This window comes from Lissotriton vulgaris, chromosome 7 (genome assembly GCF_964263255.1).
Source record: "Lissotriton vulgaris chromosome 7, aLisVul1.2, whole genome shotgun sequence".
Taxonomy (NCBI): domain Eukaryota; kingdom Metazoa; phylum Chordata; class Amphibia; order Caudata; family Salamandridae; genus Lissotriton; species Lissotriton vulgaris.
The window spans coordinates 1,724,200,498-1,724,221,876 of NC_141695.1; the positions used below are offsets into that span (position 1 = coordinate 1,724,200,498).

The window sequence follows — 21,379 nt, forward strand, 5'->3', positions numbered from 1 at the left end:
TGCAGTCAGAAAACAACGGGAGGCACCAGATCCGCATGAGGCTGGCTATAGCGTACTTGCTGCAGGGCGTTTATTCTGATAGCAATCATCTCACGTGACCTGCAGGGGCCGGACGTGAAGAACACAATGTTGTGTATTTTTCTTTTTTTTTTAAAGAAGCTGCAATCACTGCAGCAGGATAAATAAAAGTAACAAAGTGTCTATGGCTAAGTGCCTCCTCTGACACCCAACCGGCAGACTGTGTAGGATTGCCTGTTGAGGCAGCAGCGCACAGCTAAAAACAGTGAATGATTCCAGTGCCTCATTTCACAATTTGAGTCGAAGTAGCTGTAATTATGAGTAACTAACATATTTTAGTGCACTGATGGGTCAGCAGCACTAAAATGCTTTAGTCTAACCCCTAATGCGTGGTACTTGGCATGGCTGTCTTAGAATGTGAGAATCTTGGAATTGTTGTTCCTGGTGGGGTATATCATGGTTATGTTTCTGGATTTTAAATGTCAGGCAAGTGCTTTTAGGATCTGCACATCTCAAGGGCAGAGTTACAATCTTTATAACAAGTATTGGTGCTGCCACCAAACATGCAGAACCCCTATACTATTGTGAGACCACTGAAATAGCAATCACAACTAGAATGTATGAGCACGTGTAATCTGCTGCACATTAAACACTGCAAAAGCTTACAACCAGTTTTTACTAACAACGTTGGTACATATGAATCTTACTGTTTATAGCCCCTTACGATCAGATAGTACAGAAAAGAGCAGCTGATTTCTAGCAAGAGGAGAACAGGAGAAAGAACAACAGGCAGTGAGTAGGATTATTCCATGCCCACCAAATAGGCTCAGGGTAACTGGCCAGGCTCAGTTAGACGGACATGAGCTGTGTTGCTTGTGGTTAATCGAGCTTATTATTCCTTGCTTTCCTGCTCTTCCAGCGGCCTCAGTTGAATGGAAAGTGCAGGTTTAGGAGAGGAGATAACATTTGCAGCAAGTGCAAGCCCAAGCCTCCACGGCTTTGGCATTCTAAAAGCCTTGCTAACAATAAACGATCCAACTGAAGACAGGGACGAAAATGGAAGAAGAACAGAACCCCAAATGACGTGTTGATACTGAAGTCTCTCTGCTCAACACATCAGCCAAAGCAATGCGCTATACTAACCCCATCAATGAAGCGACCAGCAGAAGCAGAACACCTTTCAAGACAATCAAGGTCTGCATGAACCAGTTGCTGGACAAACCTATTCTTCACTCCACAGAAAAGTGTAATTACGCCTACACCTTTCCTTTGAATCCCGCATTGGTCAGCCTTCAAAACTCTATCTCTTGCAGTTCTCACCAACATACTCATCTGCCTCAAAGCCCCTTGTAATGAAGATGATGGCTTGTCCTCTTCCTTTGTCAAAGCTCTTCTTGACGTTCCTCTCTCACCCCTACTCACCAATATCAATGCCCACCCTCACTCACAAAAGCTGCCCAGAACCTCTCAAAAGAGACTAGAGCCTACCACTCCTAAAGAAACCTACACTCGACCCTGATGGCCTCGCCAACACTAGCCCATCGCCCACCTATCATTTATTGGCAATATCATTGAAAAAGGAGTCTCTGTTCAACTCCGAGATCACATCAGGGATAACCACCTTCTGCACAACTTCAAGACTGGCTTCAGACGACACTGCAATATGGAGGCAGCTACTTTACACATCGCAGATGATGCCATCCTGACTGTTGATGGAAACAGCCCACCCACAACAGAATTCCTGTTATTTGCGAAGACCAACAAACAAGAACACCAACTTTCATCAAATGCCATGTCACTTGGATTGACCCTGGACACCAACCACACCCTTAAAGAACACTTTTCCAAAAACACAAATACGGCCTGATACCAGCTTTGTCTTCTAAAGAAAGTGAAACTCTTTCTTCCATAAAGCAGGTTCAGAACTGCTGTTGAAGCCCTTATACTCTCACATCTGGATGGTAGTCACCCCTGCTCCACGGCCTCAAGAGACTCCACACTGGCATCCTTTAAGGGCATCCTCCACAACACAGCACGTCTCATCCATGGCCGAAAGCAATATGGCGACATCACCCTCACCCTGATGGAGCTCCGTTAGCTCCCCATGCCAGCTCGCACCATGTTCAAAACAAGCTGCATCTTTCACAAGGGCATTACAACCACTACCCCCGCTTACCTTGCAGACAAGCTCATCAACTCTTGTGGTTCTTGGCACACCACAGCCAGGACACCATCAGCTGACAGACTAGGAAGTGTACAAAAAGAACAAACAAGGCAGTAGGCCTTTCTGTTTAATCACACAGGATCTGGAACAACATCCCTAGGTCAATCAGGACCGTCCTAACACTGATACAATTTAGGAAAGATTTGAAGTTGTTTTGCTACAAGAACGTACACGTCAATACTTTGGTGCCAATACTGTAGCAGGATGATATTTTAAAGTACATATTTTGGTGCCACACTATTCATTGGGAGGGCACAATTTGACAGTACCTTTAGTATGCTGTGTTGATGTACAAAGTGTGGTAACATTTATCTTGTGCAGCTTGTGGCTTGCTTTTTTCTGTTTTATCTATACTTAAGGTTTGGAAAGGTATGCATGAGTGAGGAATATTTGTATTCCTCTGAAAAGTATGCATTGTTGCTTTTCTGGTAGTTGTATAAGAGTATGGTGGATTTTATATGGGTAGAACAAGCACACAATATTGTATCAGAGACATTGTGCTGTTACTTTGGGGGTATCAGTACACGCTATTTACAGAGGAGAGTGTGTTCAGCACTTTTATTAGGAAAAGGTTGCGTTTTGCCATGCATCGCTAACAATCACCAACAACAAGCATTCAAGCATTTTTGTTTGAAGTTTTCAGCTGGAGGTTTAAGCTCTATTATGAATTCATTCACTGTATTAACCCTTTAATTAAGTTTGTATCATGTTGGAGATTTGCAGGCCTTATTTTACTTAGAGTTAGCATGTGTACTTTACTGGTTATTCTGCTGTTTGACGTTGTATCTTGTTACAGATGACTGTATGTTGCTTTTCACTTGGGTGACTGTGTTCGTGTTGTGTCCTTACCTGCATGGGCATCCGCAGAAATGTTTCCAGGGGGGGGGGGCAAATGTTTAACTTCATCACCATCCCCCTTGTACCTTTCTCCACCTCCACCTTGCATCCTTTTCTACCTTGCACCATTCTCCCCTCTGCCTTACACCATTCTCCCCTCTGCCTTGCACCCTTCTCCCCTCCTCCGTGCACCCTTCTCCCCTCTGCCTTGCACCCTTCTCCTCTCTGCCTTGCACCCTTCTCCCCTCCCCTTGCACCCTTCTCCCCTCCGCCTTGCACCCTTCTCTACCTTGCACCCTTCTCCTCTCTGCCTTGCACCCTTCTCGCCCTCCCCTACCTGAATATCATTTTGGTGGTTGCACACAAGCTACATGTGCAGTTTTGTTGCTTTTGCTCTAAGATGTCACCACTGTGGAAGGTTCCACATCATGTGCCACTGCAAGTGGTCTTGTGGTGCATTGGTTAATTTGTGTGCCAAAATGCATGGTCATACATTTCATTTCTTCTGGCTTTAAGTTTTTCTGTTTAGTGTGTTTCTGGTATACATAGCAGTATGTGTGTGCTTGTGTATACTGTATTTGGCTTTTACTGCATGCAGTGTATGCATGTGTACTTGGGTCATCGTGCTCCTGTATGTGCTTATAGATCATTTGTGGTGGGTGTCAGAACCCCTTTCAAAGATCCCCCGAGCATTCAGGAGTTACTGGGCCCTACCGTAGCAGTTGAGGCCTTTTACTCCTGAAGTTCCTGGACCTGGCTTACTATGGGCTCTGAGTAACTGGGCAAGTAGTAGCTGGGCCTCGTCAGCGCCTGCCTCTCCATGGTAGCACGGGTCGAGCAGTCCAAGGTTTTAAGGGGGGCAGAGAGGTGCGAGGTTTACACAGGCAGAAGACTCACAGACTGCACAGAGCGAAGCCCCTTCTCGGTCACAGTGCTGCACTGAACGACTGCTTCCCCAGTGACACTCATGTGTCCGGGGGACGACCCTTAGTCTCCTACCCTGATAGCCCCACAACACAGGCCATGGAAGTGACTAGAGGATCGCTCAGATGTCTGCCTCACTGACATATGCCCCAAAGACTACAACTGCCCAACCCTGCTCTTCATGATTTCTTGTCTCTGCAGTGTTTCCCTTATCATCCCCAACATGTCACTGACAATGTACCACACCGCACTGACCAGTGGACTTTCCAGAATCAAAGAGTGCTTTAGAAGTACAAAGAAGATCCTGGCTCTCTCTTCCTCCAATGTGTGTTCCACCAGCAATCAGGAATGGAGGCAATCCACAAAACTGTCTGGGGTGGCTCATCTTCCTCTATACGCATATGCCTATCCAATCCAACATGGAACCCACAGGCCTCCATGGTCTGTACCACACACAGGCACACATACATTACAGCATGCATGTGCACACTTGCATGCTGCACTGTGCTTCCTACTAACGTGATGTAGGCCAAGGGCAATTTAAGTGCACAGCAGCGGAACTAAACATGAGTGGGCCAGTAGGCCCCACCCCACTGACAGGTTAAATGGTCTGTTCACACTACAGATCACTATTACAAAAACTGCATTGTGCCTCCACCACGAAGCTTGCTATTTAACTCTTGGTAAGGGCAGTAACCCTTTACAACCACAAGGGCTGCGCTTTGTGCACCCTTCACAGTCTAACAAGACCGAAACCCTTGAGACAGAATGAGGCCATGGTGCTCCTGCATGATCCAGGTTCGCTCGTGACCAAAAGATGGTAGCAAGGATCCTGATATGGTTGCAGCTGGGTCAAAGCGGAGTAGAGTGGAATGGCTTAGAGTGGAGTAGAGTGTTGTAGAGTGGAGCGGTGTAGAGCAGAGGGGAGTGGAATGGAATATAGTTCAGTGGAGAAGAGTGCAGTGTTGCAGAGTAGAGTGTTATTTATTACAGTGGTATGGAGTAGAGTGGCATAGAGTGCATTGGTGTGGAGGTCAGTGGTGAAGAGTGCTGCAGAGTAAAGCCTCGTAGAGTACAGTGGAGAGTTTCATAGAGTTCAGTGACGTAGAGTGCAGCGGCGTAGAGCAGAATGCAGTCACGTACAGTGCAGGGGTGCAGAGTAAATTGGCATAGAGTGCAGTTGCATAGAGTGTATAGGTTTTGAGTACACTGATGTAGAGTGCATTGGCATAGAGTGCAGTGGTGTAGAAAAGTGTGGCGTAGAGTGTCATAGAGTAGAGTTGCATAGAGTGGAAGAGTGGAGTAGAGTGGAGTAAATTGGCATGGAGTGGCATAGAGGGAGTTGCGTAGAGCATTGTAGAGTGGAGTTTCAAGCAGGGTAGTGTCATAGAGTGGAGTTTCATAGAGTAGAGTAGAGTGGCCTAGAATGGAGTGCCGTAAATTACAGTAGTGCAGGGTAGATTGGCGTAGAGATGAGTGGGTTTAAATAACGTTGTGTACAATGCATTGCCATAGAGTGCAGTGATAGAGTGGAGTGGCGTAGAGTGGGGTGGGGCAGGGTGGAGTGGAGTGGCGTAGTGTGGAGTGCGGCAGAATAGAGTTGAGTGGTGCAGCATAAACTGCAGTGGTGCACAGTGCAATGGCATAGAGTGGAGTGACACAGAGTAGAGTGTAGTGGCATGGTGTAGTGGTGTAGAGTAGATTGTCTCATAGTAGACTGAAGTGGCGTGGAGTGGAATGGTGTCAGTTGGAGTGCAGAGGTGTAGAGTAGCATAGAGTAAAGTCCAGTGGTGTAGAGTGGAGTGATGCAGTGTAGAGTGGAGTAAAGTGCATTGGCATAGAATGCATGTTGAGTGGCGGATAGTTAAGTGGTGCAGAGTAGAGTGCAGTGGCATAGAGTGCAGAGATGCAGAGTAGAGTGCATTGGCATGGAGTAGACTCTTGAAGAATAGTGGTGTATCGTAGAATGGCGTAGAGTGCATTGGTCTAGGGTGCAGTGGAGTACAGTGGTGCAGAGTAGAGGGGTGTAGAGTGCATTGGCATTGAGTACAGTGGTGCAGAGTGGACTAGAGTGGCATAGAGTGCAGTGACGTAGAGCGCAATGGTGTAGAGTGGCCTAGCGTATAGTGGCGTAGAGTAGATATAGTGGCGTCGAGTGCAGTAGCGTTGAGTGCATTGGTTTTGAAGACAAATTGTGTTGTCTGCACTGGCATAAAGTGCAGTGGTGTAGAGCACAGTAGTGTAGAACGGTACAGAGTAGAGTGGCGTAGAGTGGTGCTGTATAGATTGCAGTGGCATAGAGTGCATTGGTGTAGAGTAGAGTTGTGCAAGCGTGCAGTGACATAGAGTGCAGTAGAGTAGATTGCTTCAGAGTAGAGTGAAGTGGCGTAGAGTGGAGTGGTGCAGGGTAGAGTGCTGCAGCAGGATGCACTGGCGTAGAGTGGAGTGGTGCAGGGTAGAGTGCTGTGGCAGAGTGCACTGGCGTAGAGCGGTGTGGTACACAGCAGATGACATTGGCGTGAAGTACTGTGATATAGAGTGCAGTGTTTCAGACTAGAGTGGCAGAGAGTGGAATGGTGCAGAGGAGAGTGGAGTTGTGCAGTGTTGAGTGGAGTGGCCTAAACTGGAGAGGGGTGTACGGTGCAGTGGCAAAAAGTGCAGGTGTGCACAGTAGAGTGGGGTAGAGTGCATTGCCATACAGTAGAGTGGTGCAGAGTAGAGTAAAGAGGCATAGAGTGAAGTGGCGTAGAGTGCAGTGATACACAGTAGATTAGAGTGGTGTAGAGTGGACTTGCATACAGTGTAGTGATGTAGAGTGTAGTGGTGTAGTGTACATTGGCATAGTGGTCAGTAGAGCGGCATAGTGTAGAATGGGGCAGGGTAGAGTGCAGTGGCATATAGTGCAGTGGTGAAGTAGAGTGGAGTATAGTTCAGTGGAGAAGAGTGCAGTGTTGAAAAGTAGAGTGTTGTAGAGTGCAGTGGTGTGGAGTAGAGAGGCATAGAGGGTAGTGGTCAGTGTTGCCGAGTAAATTTGCATAGAGTACAGTAGTGCAGAGTAGAATATAGTGGTGTAGAGTTCAGTGGCGTAGAGTGCAGTAGCGTAGAGTATAGTCGCGTACAGTACAATGGTGCAGTGTAGATTGGCATAGAGTGCAATTGTATAGAGTGTATACATTTTGAGTAAAGTGGTGTAGAGTGCATTGGCATAGAGTGCAGTGGCATAGAGTAGAGTGGTGCAGAGTGGAGTGGCGTGGCGCATGGTAGATTGCAGTGGTGTAGAGTGGAGTGTCATAGGGTGGAATGGTGCAGAGTTTAATAGAGTGACGTAGAGTGCAGTGGCATAGAGTAGACTGCTTCAGAGTAGAGTGAAGTGGCGTAGAGTGCAGTAGTGAAGAGTAAAGTATCATAGAGTGCAGTGGTGCAGAGTAGATTAGAGTGGATTGGCATATAGTACAGTGGTATAGAGTGGAGTGATGCAGAGTAGAGTGGTGTAGAGTATAGTGAAGTATAGTGCATTGGCGTAGACTGCAGTAGAGTGGTGTAGAGTGAAGCGCGTTGGCATAGATTACAATGGTGCAGAGTAGAGAGGCATAGAGTTCAGTGGTAGAGAGTGCATTCTTGCAGAGTAGAAGTGGCGAAGTGGAGTGGTGCAGAGTTCAGTGGTGCAGGGTAGAGTGCAGTGGCGTAGAGTGGGGTGATGAAGAGTAGAGTGACGTAGAGTGTAGTGGTGTGGAGTGCATTGGCGTGGAGTGGTGTAGAGTAGTGCAGTGGTGTAGAGTTCAGTGGCAGAGAGTATAGTGTGGCAGATTAGACTGTCGGAGTAGTGGTGTATAGTAGAGTGGGGTAGAGTACAGTGGTGTAGAGCAGAGTGGTGCAGAGTAAAGTGGCATAGAGAGCACTGACGCAGAGTACAGTGGTGCAGACTAGAATAGAGTGGTGTAGAGTGCAGCGATGTAGAGTGCAATGGTGTAGAGTGCAGTGGTGTTGAGTGTTACAGGGTAGTGTATAGTGGTATAGAGTGCAGTGGTGCAGAATAGATTGAGGTAGAGTGCATTGGCATAGAGTGCAGTGGTTAGAGTAGAGTGCAGTGTCCATTGAGCAGACGGGTGCAGAGTAAAGCTAAGTGGCAGAGTGGAGTGGTGAAGCATAGGTTGCAGTGGCGTAGATTGGGGTGGCACAGAGTGATGTGGCACTGAGTGCAGTGGTGCTGAGGGCAGTGGCATAAAGTACACTGTGTACGAATACAGTGAAGTGGTGCAGTAGGGTTGGGCAGAGTGTAAGGGAGTGGCATAGAGTGGATTGGCATTTAGTGAACAGGCGCAGAGTGCAGTTGTATAGAGTAGAGTGCATTGGCGTAGACTTGTGTGGTGCAGAGTAGAGAGGCGTAGAGTGAAGTGACATAGAGTGGAGTGGGGTAAAGTGGAGTATGCATGGTGTGGTAGTGTACTGCCATTACAGACAATGCATTTTCAATTGAAATTACTATTTTTAATGATAAAAGTAGACAGTGCACAAACGATATGTGGAAATTTCATCAATCAGTGTACTGATTTGTTTGGATTGTTTTAAAATATTTGTTTCCACCACACTTCACAGTCTTCAGCATACCCCCAGTAGCTAGCAAGACTGTCACATAAATCCTCTCAATTTGAAGTCAGAGAAAGAAAAGAAAACGTAATGCTCCCTGAAAGACAGAGCCTGACTTTTGACCTCTGTCTTTAAATGCACAGCAAATGTGACAAGATAAGAACCAGATTTAAAGACCGGCTTATAGAAATCGACAGAAGCATAGCTAGGGAGGATGCGGGCAGTTTGCCCCGGGCAGCACGAGTTTTAGGGGTGGCGGCCTCCTCTCGCTCTTACCTGCCCTCTCGCGGCAATAGTAAGCACCCTCCTGCGCTTCAATGCGTTTGCCGACCCGAAACTCACCAGCACCCCCCGCTCTTTACAGCGGCAAACGCAGGGACCGCCATGGGCGCCAGAGGGCTAGCTACGCCACTGGAGATCGAACACTGGTGGAAGGATACAGTAAATAAAATATGGGTACGGAAGGGATGAACTTAAGCTGGACAGGCTCAAGCAAATAAAACCAGCAAACAGAAAGGACGCAAATGTGTCACGAACCAGAAAGCCAATAAATGGAAAGCAACACACTCTACAATGGCGTCACCCAGAAACTCCTCCAAAGACTCCAGAATGTCCGAAACGCCGCAGCAAGACTAATCCTCAACATCCCCTGTCGCAGCCACATTACTCAACATCTAGCGACTGATCCGACCCCCCCCCCCCGCTGCACCTTGAGACCCTCATGGCTGAGTAGCCGTGCTTTACAAACCCTGATTGATACTTCATTTTATTTTTAATAAGCTGGCAACCAATTCCCAACACGTTTCAGTCCCTACATACCTTGTTCACGGGTTATATGCAGGGACATCTTAAGGATTTGGGAAATATATTTTGGGGGACCCTGTTCAGAAGACCTTAGAATTTATGATCCAATTTCAGCTCTTTCGTGCCCTCTTTGGCCAGGTCACAGGCACATTGGGTTTAAATTCTAAGTGTGTTTACATCTAGTATTGAAGATAGCGACGTGTGTTTTTATTATTGTAACACAGCAGAATCCCACTAATATTTTTGGAAATAATTATAGTGACCCCCTCTCCTCTTTTCCTATATGAGGTCCTGTTTTATTCTAAAATAAACTTTTTATACAAATGTTGCACGAAACACATACACAACATTTCTCTGCAAAATTTCTGCATTAGGCTCCCACAGATCACCCTCATTGAAAATAAATAAAAGGAAACTGTATTTTGAACACTTTATTGAACAAGTATTCATGGTCATCAGGCCAAAATTCTCTGCAGAACAGAGTTGCCTCTATATTTATTTACCTATTTTATTTTATGCATTTTTATATAGCGCGGACTTTACCCGAAGGTGTCAGAGCGCTTCACAATAGGAACCGTAATGATACATGAGGAGAGAATCACATGAGAACAAACTACACAAAAGCAAACGTTAAGTTACATGAGGCAAAAGTGACAATTGTGATCAAACAAAATACAAGAGGTAGAAAACGGTACATTACAGGAGGAAAAGTGGCATGCGTGCAGGTTACAAAAGCGAACAAAGTACAAGTAGAGGTATAATACTGCAATAAATGGCAGACACTCAGCACAAGAACAAACGTTACGTCGGCAATGGTGGCACTTGTGCAAGTATCTAAAGCAAACAAAATGTAAGAGGTAGCAAACAGTGTGTTACAAGAGAAAAGGGCTCCCCTGAAAGGCTGGAGCCCTGGCCCAGAGCAACCATGCCCATGCCTTAAATCTTATCTGGGTATATGCACAAGATGCAAGGTGCGAAAACTATGGCGGAAGTGCTACCACGTCGAAAGTGCACTGGACAGTTGGGATTTGTAAATAATCCGGCCGCAGCCGCCCCTGACAGGAGAAACCGGAGGGGTGTGAGGGCTGAAGCTGGACAGGGGGGGGGTGGGGCCGTGCATGGGCCTCATCCTCACTCCTCCCCCTCATCCTCACTCCTCCTCCTCACTCCTCCCCCCAGCCCCTCCTTCGCTCCCAGGCGAGTTGTTTTCGAAGATCCGTCCCCGGGCGGACCACGAGACGTGCAGGGGTTGCACCGGAAGAGATTTCTGGAGTCCAGGGGTGAGAGTGCGACTGAAGGAGTGCACGAAAGAGAGAGACTGCAAGGCTGGGAGATCACGGGGACAGGGAGGCGTCAGAGGATCCGAGGAGGGAGGGGGAGAACTCGACACCCGGCGCGAGAGAGAGAGAGAGAGAGAGAGGCAAGCGGAAAAACACAGGGCGAGAGGAGGAAGCAACAGAGAGAGAGAGGCAAGAGACAGAGCAAGAGGCAAGAGACAGAGCGAGAGAGGAGAGGCGAGGCGCAGACAGAGGGAAGGGGCTGAGCCTGAGGCCAGGCAGACAGGGAGCAGATCCATAGAAGCCCTTGGGCAGGAGAAGGGGGAAAACTGAGGCAAGAGACAGATCCAAGCGACCAGGAAAACAAAGAGGCAGAGAGGAGAGAATGAAAACCAGACAGATCTGAGAGAGGGTGAAAACAAGCTTAGAAAGGAAAGAGCAAAAAAGACAACAACAATATAGGGAGAACAGGCTGAGGAGAGGCATGCAGAGAAGAAACTAGATGGTAGAGTCAGAGTGAAGAGACCGATAAAAAGAGACATCAGGAAGGTAGAGGAACAGAATTACAAGAGACTGAAGACATGCAAGGGACAGAGAAAATATAGAAGGTAAAAGAGATCTATAGAGAAGAGACGAGAGGGGAGAGAGGGTGGGGCATAGGCCAGCAGGGGGCGGGGCATAGACCTGCAGTCCCCGCCCACATCTGCCTTTGATGAGCCACACCGGCGCCGAGGAAGCAGTCTTCGGAAGTCTGCACCGGGATCACAACTTGCATCAGCAACAGATCTGAAGCAGTCGCCGGTCCCAGGACCTGCACCCAGGACGCACCGCGTGCTCCTGGACACCGGGGTAATTGCAGGTTCGAAGTTCAAGGCTAAATGTGCCTCCATTCTGAAATAAAACACCGACTGTTGCCACAGGTGACTCCTTTCTGTGGGTCCTGAGCAAAGGTCACCTGAGATCGGGGTCAGAGGTCACGGCTCAGTTTAGGAGCTATCATCACTGGAGTTAAACTCAAGAACGCACCACTGCTGGAGGTCGAAGGTGTCACCTTGGGTCTGTGCGGCGAGTGCAGTCTGAACCGGGATCCAAGCGGTGCGTGGGTCAGAATCATCATCTCTGCAGTGACCCTGGGGGTCAAGGATGAGTGACCCCCGCTGCTAGAGCTCAGGACTCCCTCTGCCTTGACACCGGAACGCAGGGCGAAGTTTGGATGTGCCTCAGAAAACAAGGACTTCTGGAGTGGCGCTGCTGCTGCTGAAACTCAAGACTGGGTCAGTGCTGAAGTTCAAGGCTTGTTTAGCTGTTGTGTCAAAGGTCAAAGCCAAGTGTGCATCCGATCGAGGCTGATGTGGTGTCTGCCAAGGCGACCCAACCCAAGACTGGATTCCTGCCCCTGCCCGCCACCAGCACGACCCTGGCTGCCTCGTCTGAAGAAAGCATGTCCCACCACTCCCAGCTGCTGCACCTCTTCGCAGGAGGGTGAGTTTTGCATTGCAATGTCATTTTTGGGTTGTTTTTTTGTTCTTTCATTCATACTCATACCAGGTGCTGCATGGCGGTCCACCATCCACCCAGTGGCCAGTTGTACCCAGGGCACCCTTGCCCCGACTGGCCCATGCATGTACCATGTCACCCATTGGGAGATTGTGCATCACCCCTAATCCAATTTCCTGAGAGCAACCGGCGCAGGGTTTAGTCCTTTGCATTGTAGGGCCAGGCATACATTGTATGTGTACGTAGCAGGCCTAGGCGGCAGTTTCTGCACAAACAGGCCCTAGGGTGAAACTTCAGCTTTTTCAGTCAGCCCACTGTGCTTTGCATTAGAAGTGCGCGCCTTCTATGTGTGTGCACCTACTAGGTTGGGAAATTATTGTATTGGAATTAAAAGGGTGAGATTAAATTTGCGGCACCGAGTCAGCCAAAGGGGACACTTTTCTTTCATCGCTGCATACAGCCGAGCAGGGCTCGAAGGGCTCGTCTCTGTTGTGTGCTGCAGTGTAGCAGTGACATTGAGTCCGTGCACTCCTGCGTGGGGCCATAGACGCCGGCGATGCACCCGTGACGCGTCATGTGCTGCGTTCAGTGGGAGGGGACAGGTGGAGCAGCCGCCACTGCAGCCAGACACAATAATAAGGCCCTGTTGGGGGGGTGGGCAGGGACCAGGCGGCCGGGGCAACCCTCGGTCAGGGAGCCTGAGGCGCGTGCATTAAACGGTGCAGGCATCAACGCGTGCTGCAGCGTTACCCGTGCTCACGCGCAGTGTGGCACCTGTCAGTACAGTGCATTGACTGAAGGCCTGGGAGCAGGCAGACCTGCTGCGTCACCCATGGTGAGTGGCAGCACGGCACTGGGGTCAGTCAGAACAGTGCATTGGCAGAGGGCCAGAAGACATGTATATATGCTGCAGCTAGGTGCCAGCCAGTACATCGCATTGACTGGGGGCCTGGAGACAAACAGACCTGCTGCTGCGTCACCCATGGTGAGTGGCAGCACGGCAGTGGTGTCAGTCAGTACAGTGCATCGGCAGAGGGCCAGAAGACATGCATATATGCTGCAGCTAGGTGCCAGCCAGTATATTGCATCGACTAAGGGCCTGCAGACAGGCAGGCGTGCTGCTGCATCACTCGTGGTGAGTGGCAGCACGGCACTGGGCTCAGTCAGTGCATCGGCAGGGGGCCTTAGGAGAGACAGGTGTGCAGCAGCCAGGTGCCAGCCAGTACAGTGCATTGACTGGGGGCCGGGAGACAGGCAGACCTGCTGCTGCATCACTCGTGGCCAGTGGCAGCACGGCACGGGTGTCAGACTGTACACTGCACTGGCTGAGGGACTGTGGACAGGCAGCTGTGCTGCTACGTCACCCTGTCACTCATGACAGTCCGGCACGGGTGCCAGTCAATACAGTTCACTGGCAGAGGGCCGTGAGACAGGCATGCATGCTGCAGCTTCACCCAGTTGCAGTACGACACTGGTGCCAGCCAGTGCAGTGCATTGACTGGGGACCTGGAGACAGGCAGACCTGCTGCTGCGTCACTCGTGGTCAGTGGCAGCACGGCACGGGTGTCAGACTGTACACTGCACTGGCTGAGGGACTGGGGACAGGCAGCCGTGCTGCAGCGTCACCCTGTCATGAGTGACAGTCCGTCTCGGGTGCCAGTCAGTACACTGCACTGGCAGAGGGCCTGGAGACAGGCAGGTGTGCTGCTGCGTCACACATGGTGAGTGGCAGCACGGCACTGCACTTGCTGAGGGACTGGGGGCAGGCAGCCGTGCTGCAGAGAGCCACCCAGTCATGAGTGTCAGTCTGCACTGGAGACACAGGCGTGCTGCAGAGAGTCCCCCTGCTGCGTCACGGCCTGTCAGCGCTCCAGGCCGCCAGGGGTTGCGCCACCCCTGGAAGGGCGCTCTTCCCGCCAGCTGCGAGCTGGGCTCTGACGTGTTTGCAGTGGGTCCCCTGGGGGTGTGGCGCGGGCGCGTGCGCAATGGCCGCCCCTCTAGCGCCCGCCAGCGGGGCCTGGAGTTCATGCTGTAAATATGTGTGGTGCCAGGGTCTGCGCCTCGGTGCCAGCGGCCAGGGCGCCTTGCGTCATCGCCTGAGGGTGGGAGAGGTCTGTGTGCCAGGGGGGCCCGGCCCCTCGCACACCTCCAGCCCTTGGCACGCGCCATCTTGCGTCACGCGCGCGGTGTCCCCGGGTCAGGTGCATCTGTCCAGCAGCTGCTCAGGCCAGGGCTGCGGGGAGTGTTTATTTTATTATTTTCCTCGGGGCTGCAGTGGGTTGCCAAATGCAAGGTTTGGAGCTTAGACCTAAAGTGAGAGAGACTCCATGACCAAAGGTACTTGAACAAAGCACCTGCGTACCTAGAAGAGCAATTTTTAAGACTCACCACTGACAGAGGTCAAGGTGTGCCTTCTTGCAGGATATAAACTGAGGGAGAATGGGCTTCCCGCTGATGAAGCATGCCACTATAAATGACCAGGGGTGTGGGGGGGGGGGGGGTACGAGACCTTTTCGAAAAGTCCATCCAACTACGATTTATGAGACAAAAAAGAAAGCAGTGTTCAAACAAAAGACTTGCTTAAATTTTATGGCTAACATACATGAGTTGCAGACCCATTCACAATGCATCGGCCACACATAAGAAGAAAAGGTCATGCAAAACAAACTTCGATCTTCATGCTTACTAACTGAATGTTGATCTGCTTTTTTTGTTGAAGGGCTGCTATTTTCTGTTAAAAACAAAAATAAAATCGTTGACACTTCATTTTAAAGCTGTTGCATGAGAGACTGCTCTTTGGGAAGGCTGTTCTATTTTTTTTAATTTTTTTTTTATGGGTGATGCCCCAGTGAAGGAGTGGCTGGTTTGTGCTTTTTGTATTTCTGGAGTTTGAACCATCAATTTTTCCCTCCGGGAGTTTCTCTTACTTCCTGAATGGTGCAGTTTCTGCACCAGGAAGGGTGGGACAGTGCACAGCTTCTATAAGTCAAACATGCCGCCCTGAGTATACAGTGCTTCGCTAGTGGCTGGGTCTTGTTAGAGTCTTACAGGCAGACAGGGAGTATTTATACTTCTACTATCTGTGACCTGTTGTCGATGCCATCAGAAGAACTCCAGATGGGCTTTCTGCATAAGCAAGATGGCACATGGGCCAAGCCTCCAGTGAGCCTTCTCCTAGTTCTGACCAGAGGAAAACGAGCTGGGATGAGTTACTGGCCAGTCTCGTTTTCTTTTCACACACGCACATGAAGGCCCTGGTTCTGGCTGGAGGGGCCTCTAGACACTCCCCAGGGAGGTTGGTATTAGACTGTGCGGGGGCGGCCTTAGGCATGTGCAAGCTGTGCACCTGCACAGGGCCACCAAACCCCAGGGGCAGCCACACCAATATATATCCTTAATATAATAATCCTCAGAGGATGGATACATATTTGCGTGGCGGCCTCCGGCTCTGTTCCACTTCCAAACACCCTAACCCCCCCACTCTTCACTGGCCTCCGCGATCCGCCCGGACCCCCTCTTCCGGGGCCCCCTACCTACGCTCCCTGCCCAGGGCCGTCATGAGCCTAGAGCCCCCCCTGGACTGTGAGCTCTCTGAATGGCAGGCTCTTGCCTGGGATTGCTTGGATTCTTATGAGTCCTTCTTGAGGCCAAGATATGTACAAACTAACTTTCCCATACACACCGAATGGGTGAAACCCTCTGATACATCTGACCCCATGTTTGAATGTCTGTTGAGGCAACCCTGTGCAGCACTTGTCATTTTTTTGCAGAAAGGGGGGTATTGAGGTGAAAGAACCCTGTGCCATTTACTAGGCTATCAATTCTTTACCCTGGACTTTGCTGTAGATAACCTATTAGGAATGTTTGGGGTGAGTGACTGAGAACCATGTGTCTGTGCCGGACCCTAAGTCGAGGAATAGCTTGGCCGAAGAGGGTAAAATAGGAACATGCATCATCAGATGGGTGCCACAGCACCAGTCACAATGAAGTATAGAAAAAGTGATGGAGGCACGGTTAAAATAATTTCACCCACTGGCAATCCGGCCACTTCCCAGTCCTTCGTTATTTCGCACACCATGCCACCTCAGTCGACCCTGCTCCAAACTGAACAGATCGGCCCATCTGCCCTGGCCAAATTCTCCCTAAACTGGAACACTAGTATCCCAAGACCGGTTTTTAATTTATTAGGGCTCATCAGTTATGCTATGTTAAATGTTATGTCAAATTTACCTATAAACTGCAGCCAGAAGGTATGTTGGTGCTGCTTCAGCATTAGGGGTGAATTGACTTAATTTAAAAAGAAATCTTGGGACATTAGTTGTTGAAAAGCAAGGTTTTTAAAGCTTTTCTGAAGGGCGAGAGGTCGGGAATATATTTGATATGTGTTGGAAGTGAATTCTAGAGTTACGACTCATTTAATACAAAGACTTGTACTCCCCAGGAAACAAGTTCGCAGTTTGGAATCACCTGATTTTCAGAACCAGCGGAGCGCAGTTGTCTGAATAGGTGGAACCACTTAAAGCTTTTTTGTAGGAACCTTGAGCCTTTTCCGACAAGTGCTTTGTGTGTAATACAGAGGACCATACGAAGTGCATGTCTAGTGGAATGATATTTAGGGAGGCCCAAACGCATGCGTACTGCAGTGTTCTGAAGGACTAGAAGTTTAAGGAATTGTTTTTTGAATCTTCAGGTAAAGACTGTTACAATAATCAAGTTTGAACAGGAAAAGACTATTAACAAATAATTTGCGTAGATCCTCTGGGAGAGAGGGTAGAGTTTTCTTCACAATTTTGATGGTGTAGAAAGCAGATGAAATGACACATTTTACCGGGTCACCGTGAGTGAGTTTATTGTCGAGTAGGACTCCAAGATTTCTAACTTTATTTACTGGCACAGGAAGATTGCCCAGTTCACGCAGTCACCGACTTGGTGACCAGAAAGAGGTGTCTTTGCCAAAAAGGACCACCTCAGTCTTTAAAGAGTTCAACTTCAGGCAGTTTGAACTCATCCAATCATTGATCATCATGCAGTTACTGACTCTCATATTGGTGTTCTCTTTTGTTATAGGACAAAGATACAACAATGTGGGTGTCATCAGCATATGACGTAACGGAGAATCCAAATGATTTGATATGGGTGGCCAAAGATTTAACATAAATATTGAATAAGGTGGATTGCAGGACCCCGTAAGGCAGAGCAAACGGGCTGGAGGCAAATGAACCCAAGGTTACCCATCATGTTCTCTCTAATGCTAATGCTTTCCCTTTAATGCCAATTTCTGCACGATGGTCAATCGACACCGTGTGATTGACAGTATCGAAAGCTGCTGAGAGGTCAAGCAGAATAAGTGCTGCTTTCCCATCACTCTGTAATGCGGCTCTGATTTGTTCCGTAGCGATGAGCAGATCGGTTTCTAAACTATGTTCGCTTCTGAACCCATATTGTGTTGGGTTATAGAGTTGGTTATCCTGTATATAGATTGATAATTGTTGATTCATTGGTTTTTCGTCTATTTTAGATGGGAGCGGTATCCTTGAAATGGGTTGGTAATTGTTAGGATCTTGAGGGGTCAGATTGGATTTTTTCAACAGCGGAAGGATGCCGGCCATTTTCCATTGTTTTGGGTACAATTTCGGTATTGAACCTGCTGATAAAGATGGTGGTTAGTTGATCAGCAATATTGTCTGTGGCAGCTTGACCAATGAGGAATGACCGGGGTTGAGTGAGGAACCCGATTTAGTACAATTGATGAGTTGTTTTACTTGCTCCTCGTTTAAGGTAGAGAATTGATTTAAACTTGTAGATTCAGCGAGAAAAGGGTCATAACATTCATTTACTGTTGCTGGTTTTGGTGGCCGGCAAATTTTATAAAAAAATCACTTCCCCTTAATTAAGTAAGCTATCGGCTAGTGTGTTACAAAAAGTCTGAATGGTTTAGATAACAGTGGCATTAGGAAGTGTGGCAAGTGTATTGACTGTCCGAAACAGTTCTTTGGTTTGAGTTGTTTGCTAATGTGATTTGTTGCGAGAAGTAGTTTTTTTTTTCTTCTATAGCTTTTTTTGTGTTCTGTGAGATATTGTCTGTATTTTTCCTTTTCTTGGGTGCTGTAGTTTGCTCCTCATTTGCAATCTTGTCTCCTACATTTTAATTTGAGTGTTTTCGGACTGCTCGAGAACTAAGGTGCAGATAGATTCCATATGGAATGTTTTGGTTACTACTATTTCCACTCTGGCACCAATAAAGTAAGTCAGTTCGAGTAACTAATGGACAAGTCATCTGGGGCACCAATTGCTGTTGGTTGGACTTCAATAAGGCGTCAATTTAATTAGTGAGGCTGAATAGGTGCAATGCCCTGCTGTTTTGATGTCTAGAGGGAGGCTGATTTTGTGAATTATTTTCAGTGATTTTTATTTCAAATAGTCTGACACTGTGATCAGACCATGATAATGGAAGAGAACTAAGAACAAGCATTGGCATAGCCAATCGGTCTCGCCTTTGGAACCTTATAAGTATTTAGTTATGCAGTACAATATCCTTGGTGCAACAACATCAATTGTTGCATGTCTAAACACTTATAAGGTCCCAAAGGCAAGACCCATTGGCTATGCCTATGCTTGTTTTTCTTTGCACTTAGTTGCCGGCAAATACCAACAAATGCTGCTACCTACAGCCCTATCACTGTGGCGGGGGGAATGGGGTGCTCTTCTAGCCTCTGCAACAGCTGAGTGAGAGTCTGATTCCAATCTATCGCTTACACGTTTTCATATTTGGGAGTTAACAAAAGTTTTACTGTAAGCCTATAGTAAATGCATTGTGACTTAGTCTGCCCAATACCGCAAGGGCTGGAGGGAGGGCTCCATGTGTGGGGGTAAGCTCCTCAGTTTCCCCACCTGGCTCGTGAATGGACTCACCCGGTCGGCGCTCTAGCCATCTCTCTGCCGCAGGGACTTCTTCACTTTTTGGCTGACCGACTCCGAGCAGGGGAGCAGCAGACAGGCGAGGAACAGAGCGCAGGCCAGGGGGGAGAGCCGCAGCATCCTGGGGGAGCGGAGATGTGAGGGAACGGCGACATGAGGTGGAGTGGTCCTACAGAGATGGAGAGGTGACCCAGCAGAAGGCCCCGGATGAGGTGGATAGGTGCTGTGAGGTGATGCTATGGGTGGAGACTAGAGGTGGTGTGAGGTGACTCTGCGGGAAGAGAAAGTCACTGTCAGGTGACCCAGCAGGCGGCTCCAGAGGAGGTGAAGGTGCGCTCCACAGTTGGCAGATAGTAGAGGCGCAGTGAGTTGGCCAGGCAGCCCCGGTGTCCTATGATGATGGCAACCAATGACTGCGGGGCGCAGAGTGGCTCAGGAGAGGCAAGGCATGTCCAGCCCCTGAACATGAGCTGTTCATCGCGGCCTGAGCAGAGCCAGGAACCTTTGCCCTCACTGCCAGGACACAAAGCCATCGCCGAAAAATTGCAGCAAGGCATCTAACCAATCTCAAGCAGCCACCGAAGAGATGGCAGAGGTGTTGCTGAGGAACACAAGGCAAACTAGACAAAAGGTGGCACAACTCTTTGCTGAAATGGAACTAAACACATAATCTGTTATTGACGAGGACCAGTGTATCGGATGCAGAACAAATAGGAACGAAACAGCAAAACAAGCATTTACAATGCAACGGTTTCGCCTTTGCAAAAGTTAGAGCTATTGGCATTGTAAATGACAAAATTGTCATTTATGTGTTGGTTTTGAAAACGGATAAATAAATGGCATTGTCATTTACAATACCAATAGCTGAATCTCTCGCAAATGCCACACACAGACCCACACCTACACACACACAGACCCACACCTACACACACAGAGCCCCCCCCACACACACACAGAGCCCGCCCCCCCCACACACACAGAGCTCGTCCCCCACACACACAGAGCCACACTTATGTCTACTATAGTCAACAAAAACGTGTCCCATCAAAACAAAGATAGAAGGGCTCATGTCAAAATAGAGGATGTTCTTCCAAAACGACTACTCAGTTTTCAAAATTTCAGCCATTATAGCTTGAAACATGTTTGACATCTTAGTACACGGTACATCTACTGACAGAACAAGTTCAGGTTGCCCAAAAAAGGGAGGCGCCTCTTCGCTTCAGAAATGCGACCAAAATGACAGCCTCTAGCACTCGTGACACACTGAGGTTGCGGCCTCAGCAATTAGCATATAAACTGATAGAAAACTGCATGAATTAAAAAGCTTTCCAGAAATGCCGTATGATAGCGTGGAAAGCCGGATCAAATGCGGTGTCAGCGGAAGCAGACCTAAAAATCAGGGCGGAATACTTAATAAAAAATACCATTGACAGTGTGACCTGCTTGGCGGGTGGGGTCATTTACCTTGTTAGTCAAGTATAGCTTGGTTCTAGTGGCACAGTGTGCACATAACCCATGTCTGGGCATACCCGCCCCACTTATGGCAACATTACAAGCATGATAATTGTTTACATCAGGACAATGTGGGAGTGCGGGTCACATCAAATGATTCTAACTAGTTACTTTGCAATGTCGCACCCAATCACTGCATGTTTCTGTACACCTGATGCAGATGTTTTTACACCTTTTGTGCATGTCCGTGTTGTTTTTGTAACGTGTAGTAGGTGCAGCTGGTTTGCTGCTGTTACACTTTTTATGTACACCAGTTGTAAGTCGCTTATGCTATTTCTTTACAAGTTGTGCAGTTAACACTGAAGTTTTTAGACCCTTTTTAAAACCTCAAGCACGCACAGAAAGTATGTTTTGCTGTTACATGCCTATGTACACCTGGCAAGTAATGCTGCTGTCACACTTTGTACATGCGGTGACAGTTGGTCTGGAGTGGTCCTGTTTCTGTACCGCTTTTACCAGCATTACCTCTTTTTTTTGTTGCACTACTTCCGGCCAATTGGTATATTGCCACATTTTTCTGTACATTTTTCTGTACACTCAAATTGGGTAGTACTGCTGCTTCCACATTGTTTTTGTTCGTTTGGTACTGTTAGCACTTCTTCTGCCTCACTTTGTTTCTTCTGTCCACTTGGCAAGGGTTGCACTGTTGCTGTTTTATGGCATCTGTGCACGTTGTTGGGGGATGCAAGACCTCTGGTAAAAAAAAGTTGTGCCACATTGTTTTTAGGTTTTGCCTAGCGGAAGCTGCGCTCTGCGCAGCTTTTCCGCGCAGGCGAAATCC

At 48.4% G+C, this 21,379-nt stretch overlaps 1 protein-coding gene across 1 annotated transcript in view; it reads left to right on the plus strand.

Annotated features, from left to right (window-relative positions):
- The first annotated feature begins 10,595 nt into the window (after positions 1-10,595).
- LOC147706442 (solute carrier family 25 member 36-A-like) overlaps positions 10,596-21,379 on the plus strand; it is a 71,700-nt gene continuing 60,916 nt past the window's right edge. Inside the window, exon 1 of the mRNA XM_086932953.1 lies at positions 10,596-12,153. Within this exon, the coding sequence (XP_086789079.1) occupies positions 12,113-12,153 (41 nt within the window). The 5' untranslated portion in view covers positions 10,596-12,112. The remainder of the gene's footprint in view (positions 12,154-21,379) is intronic.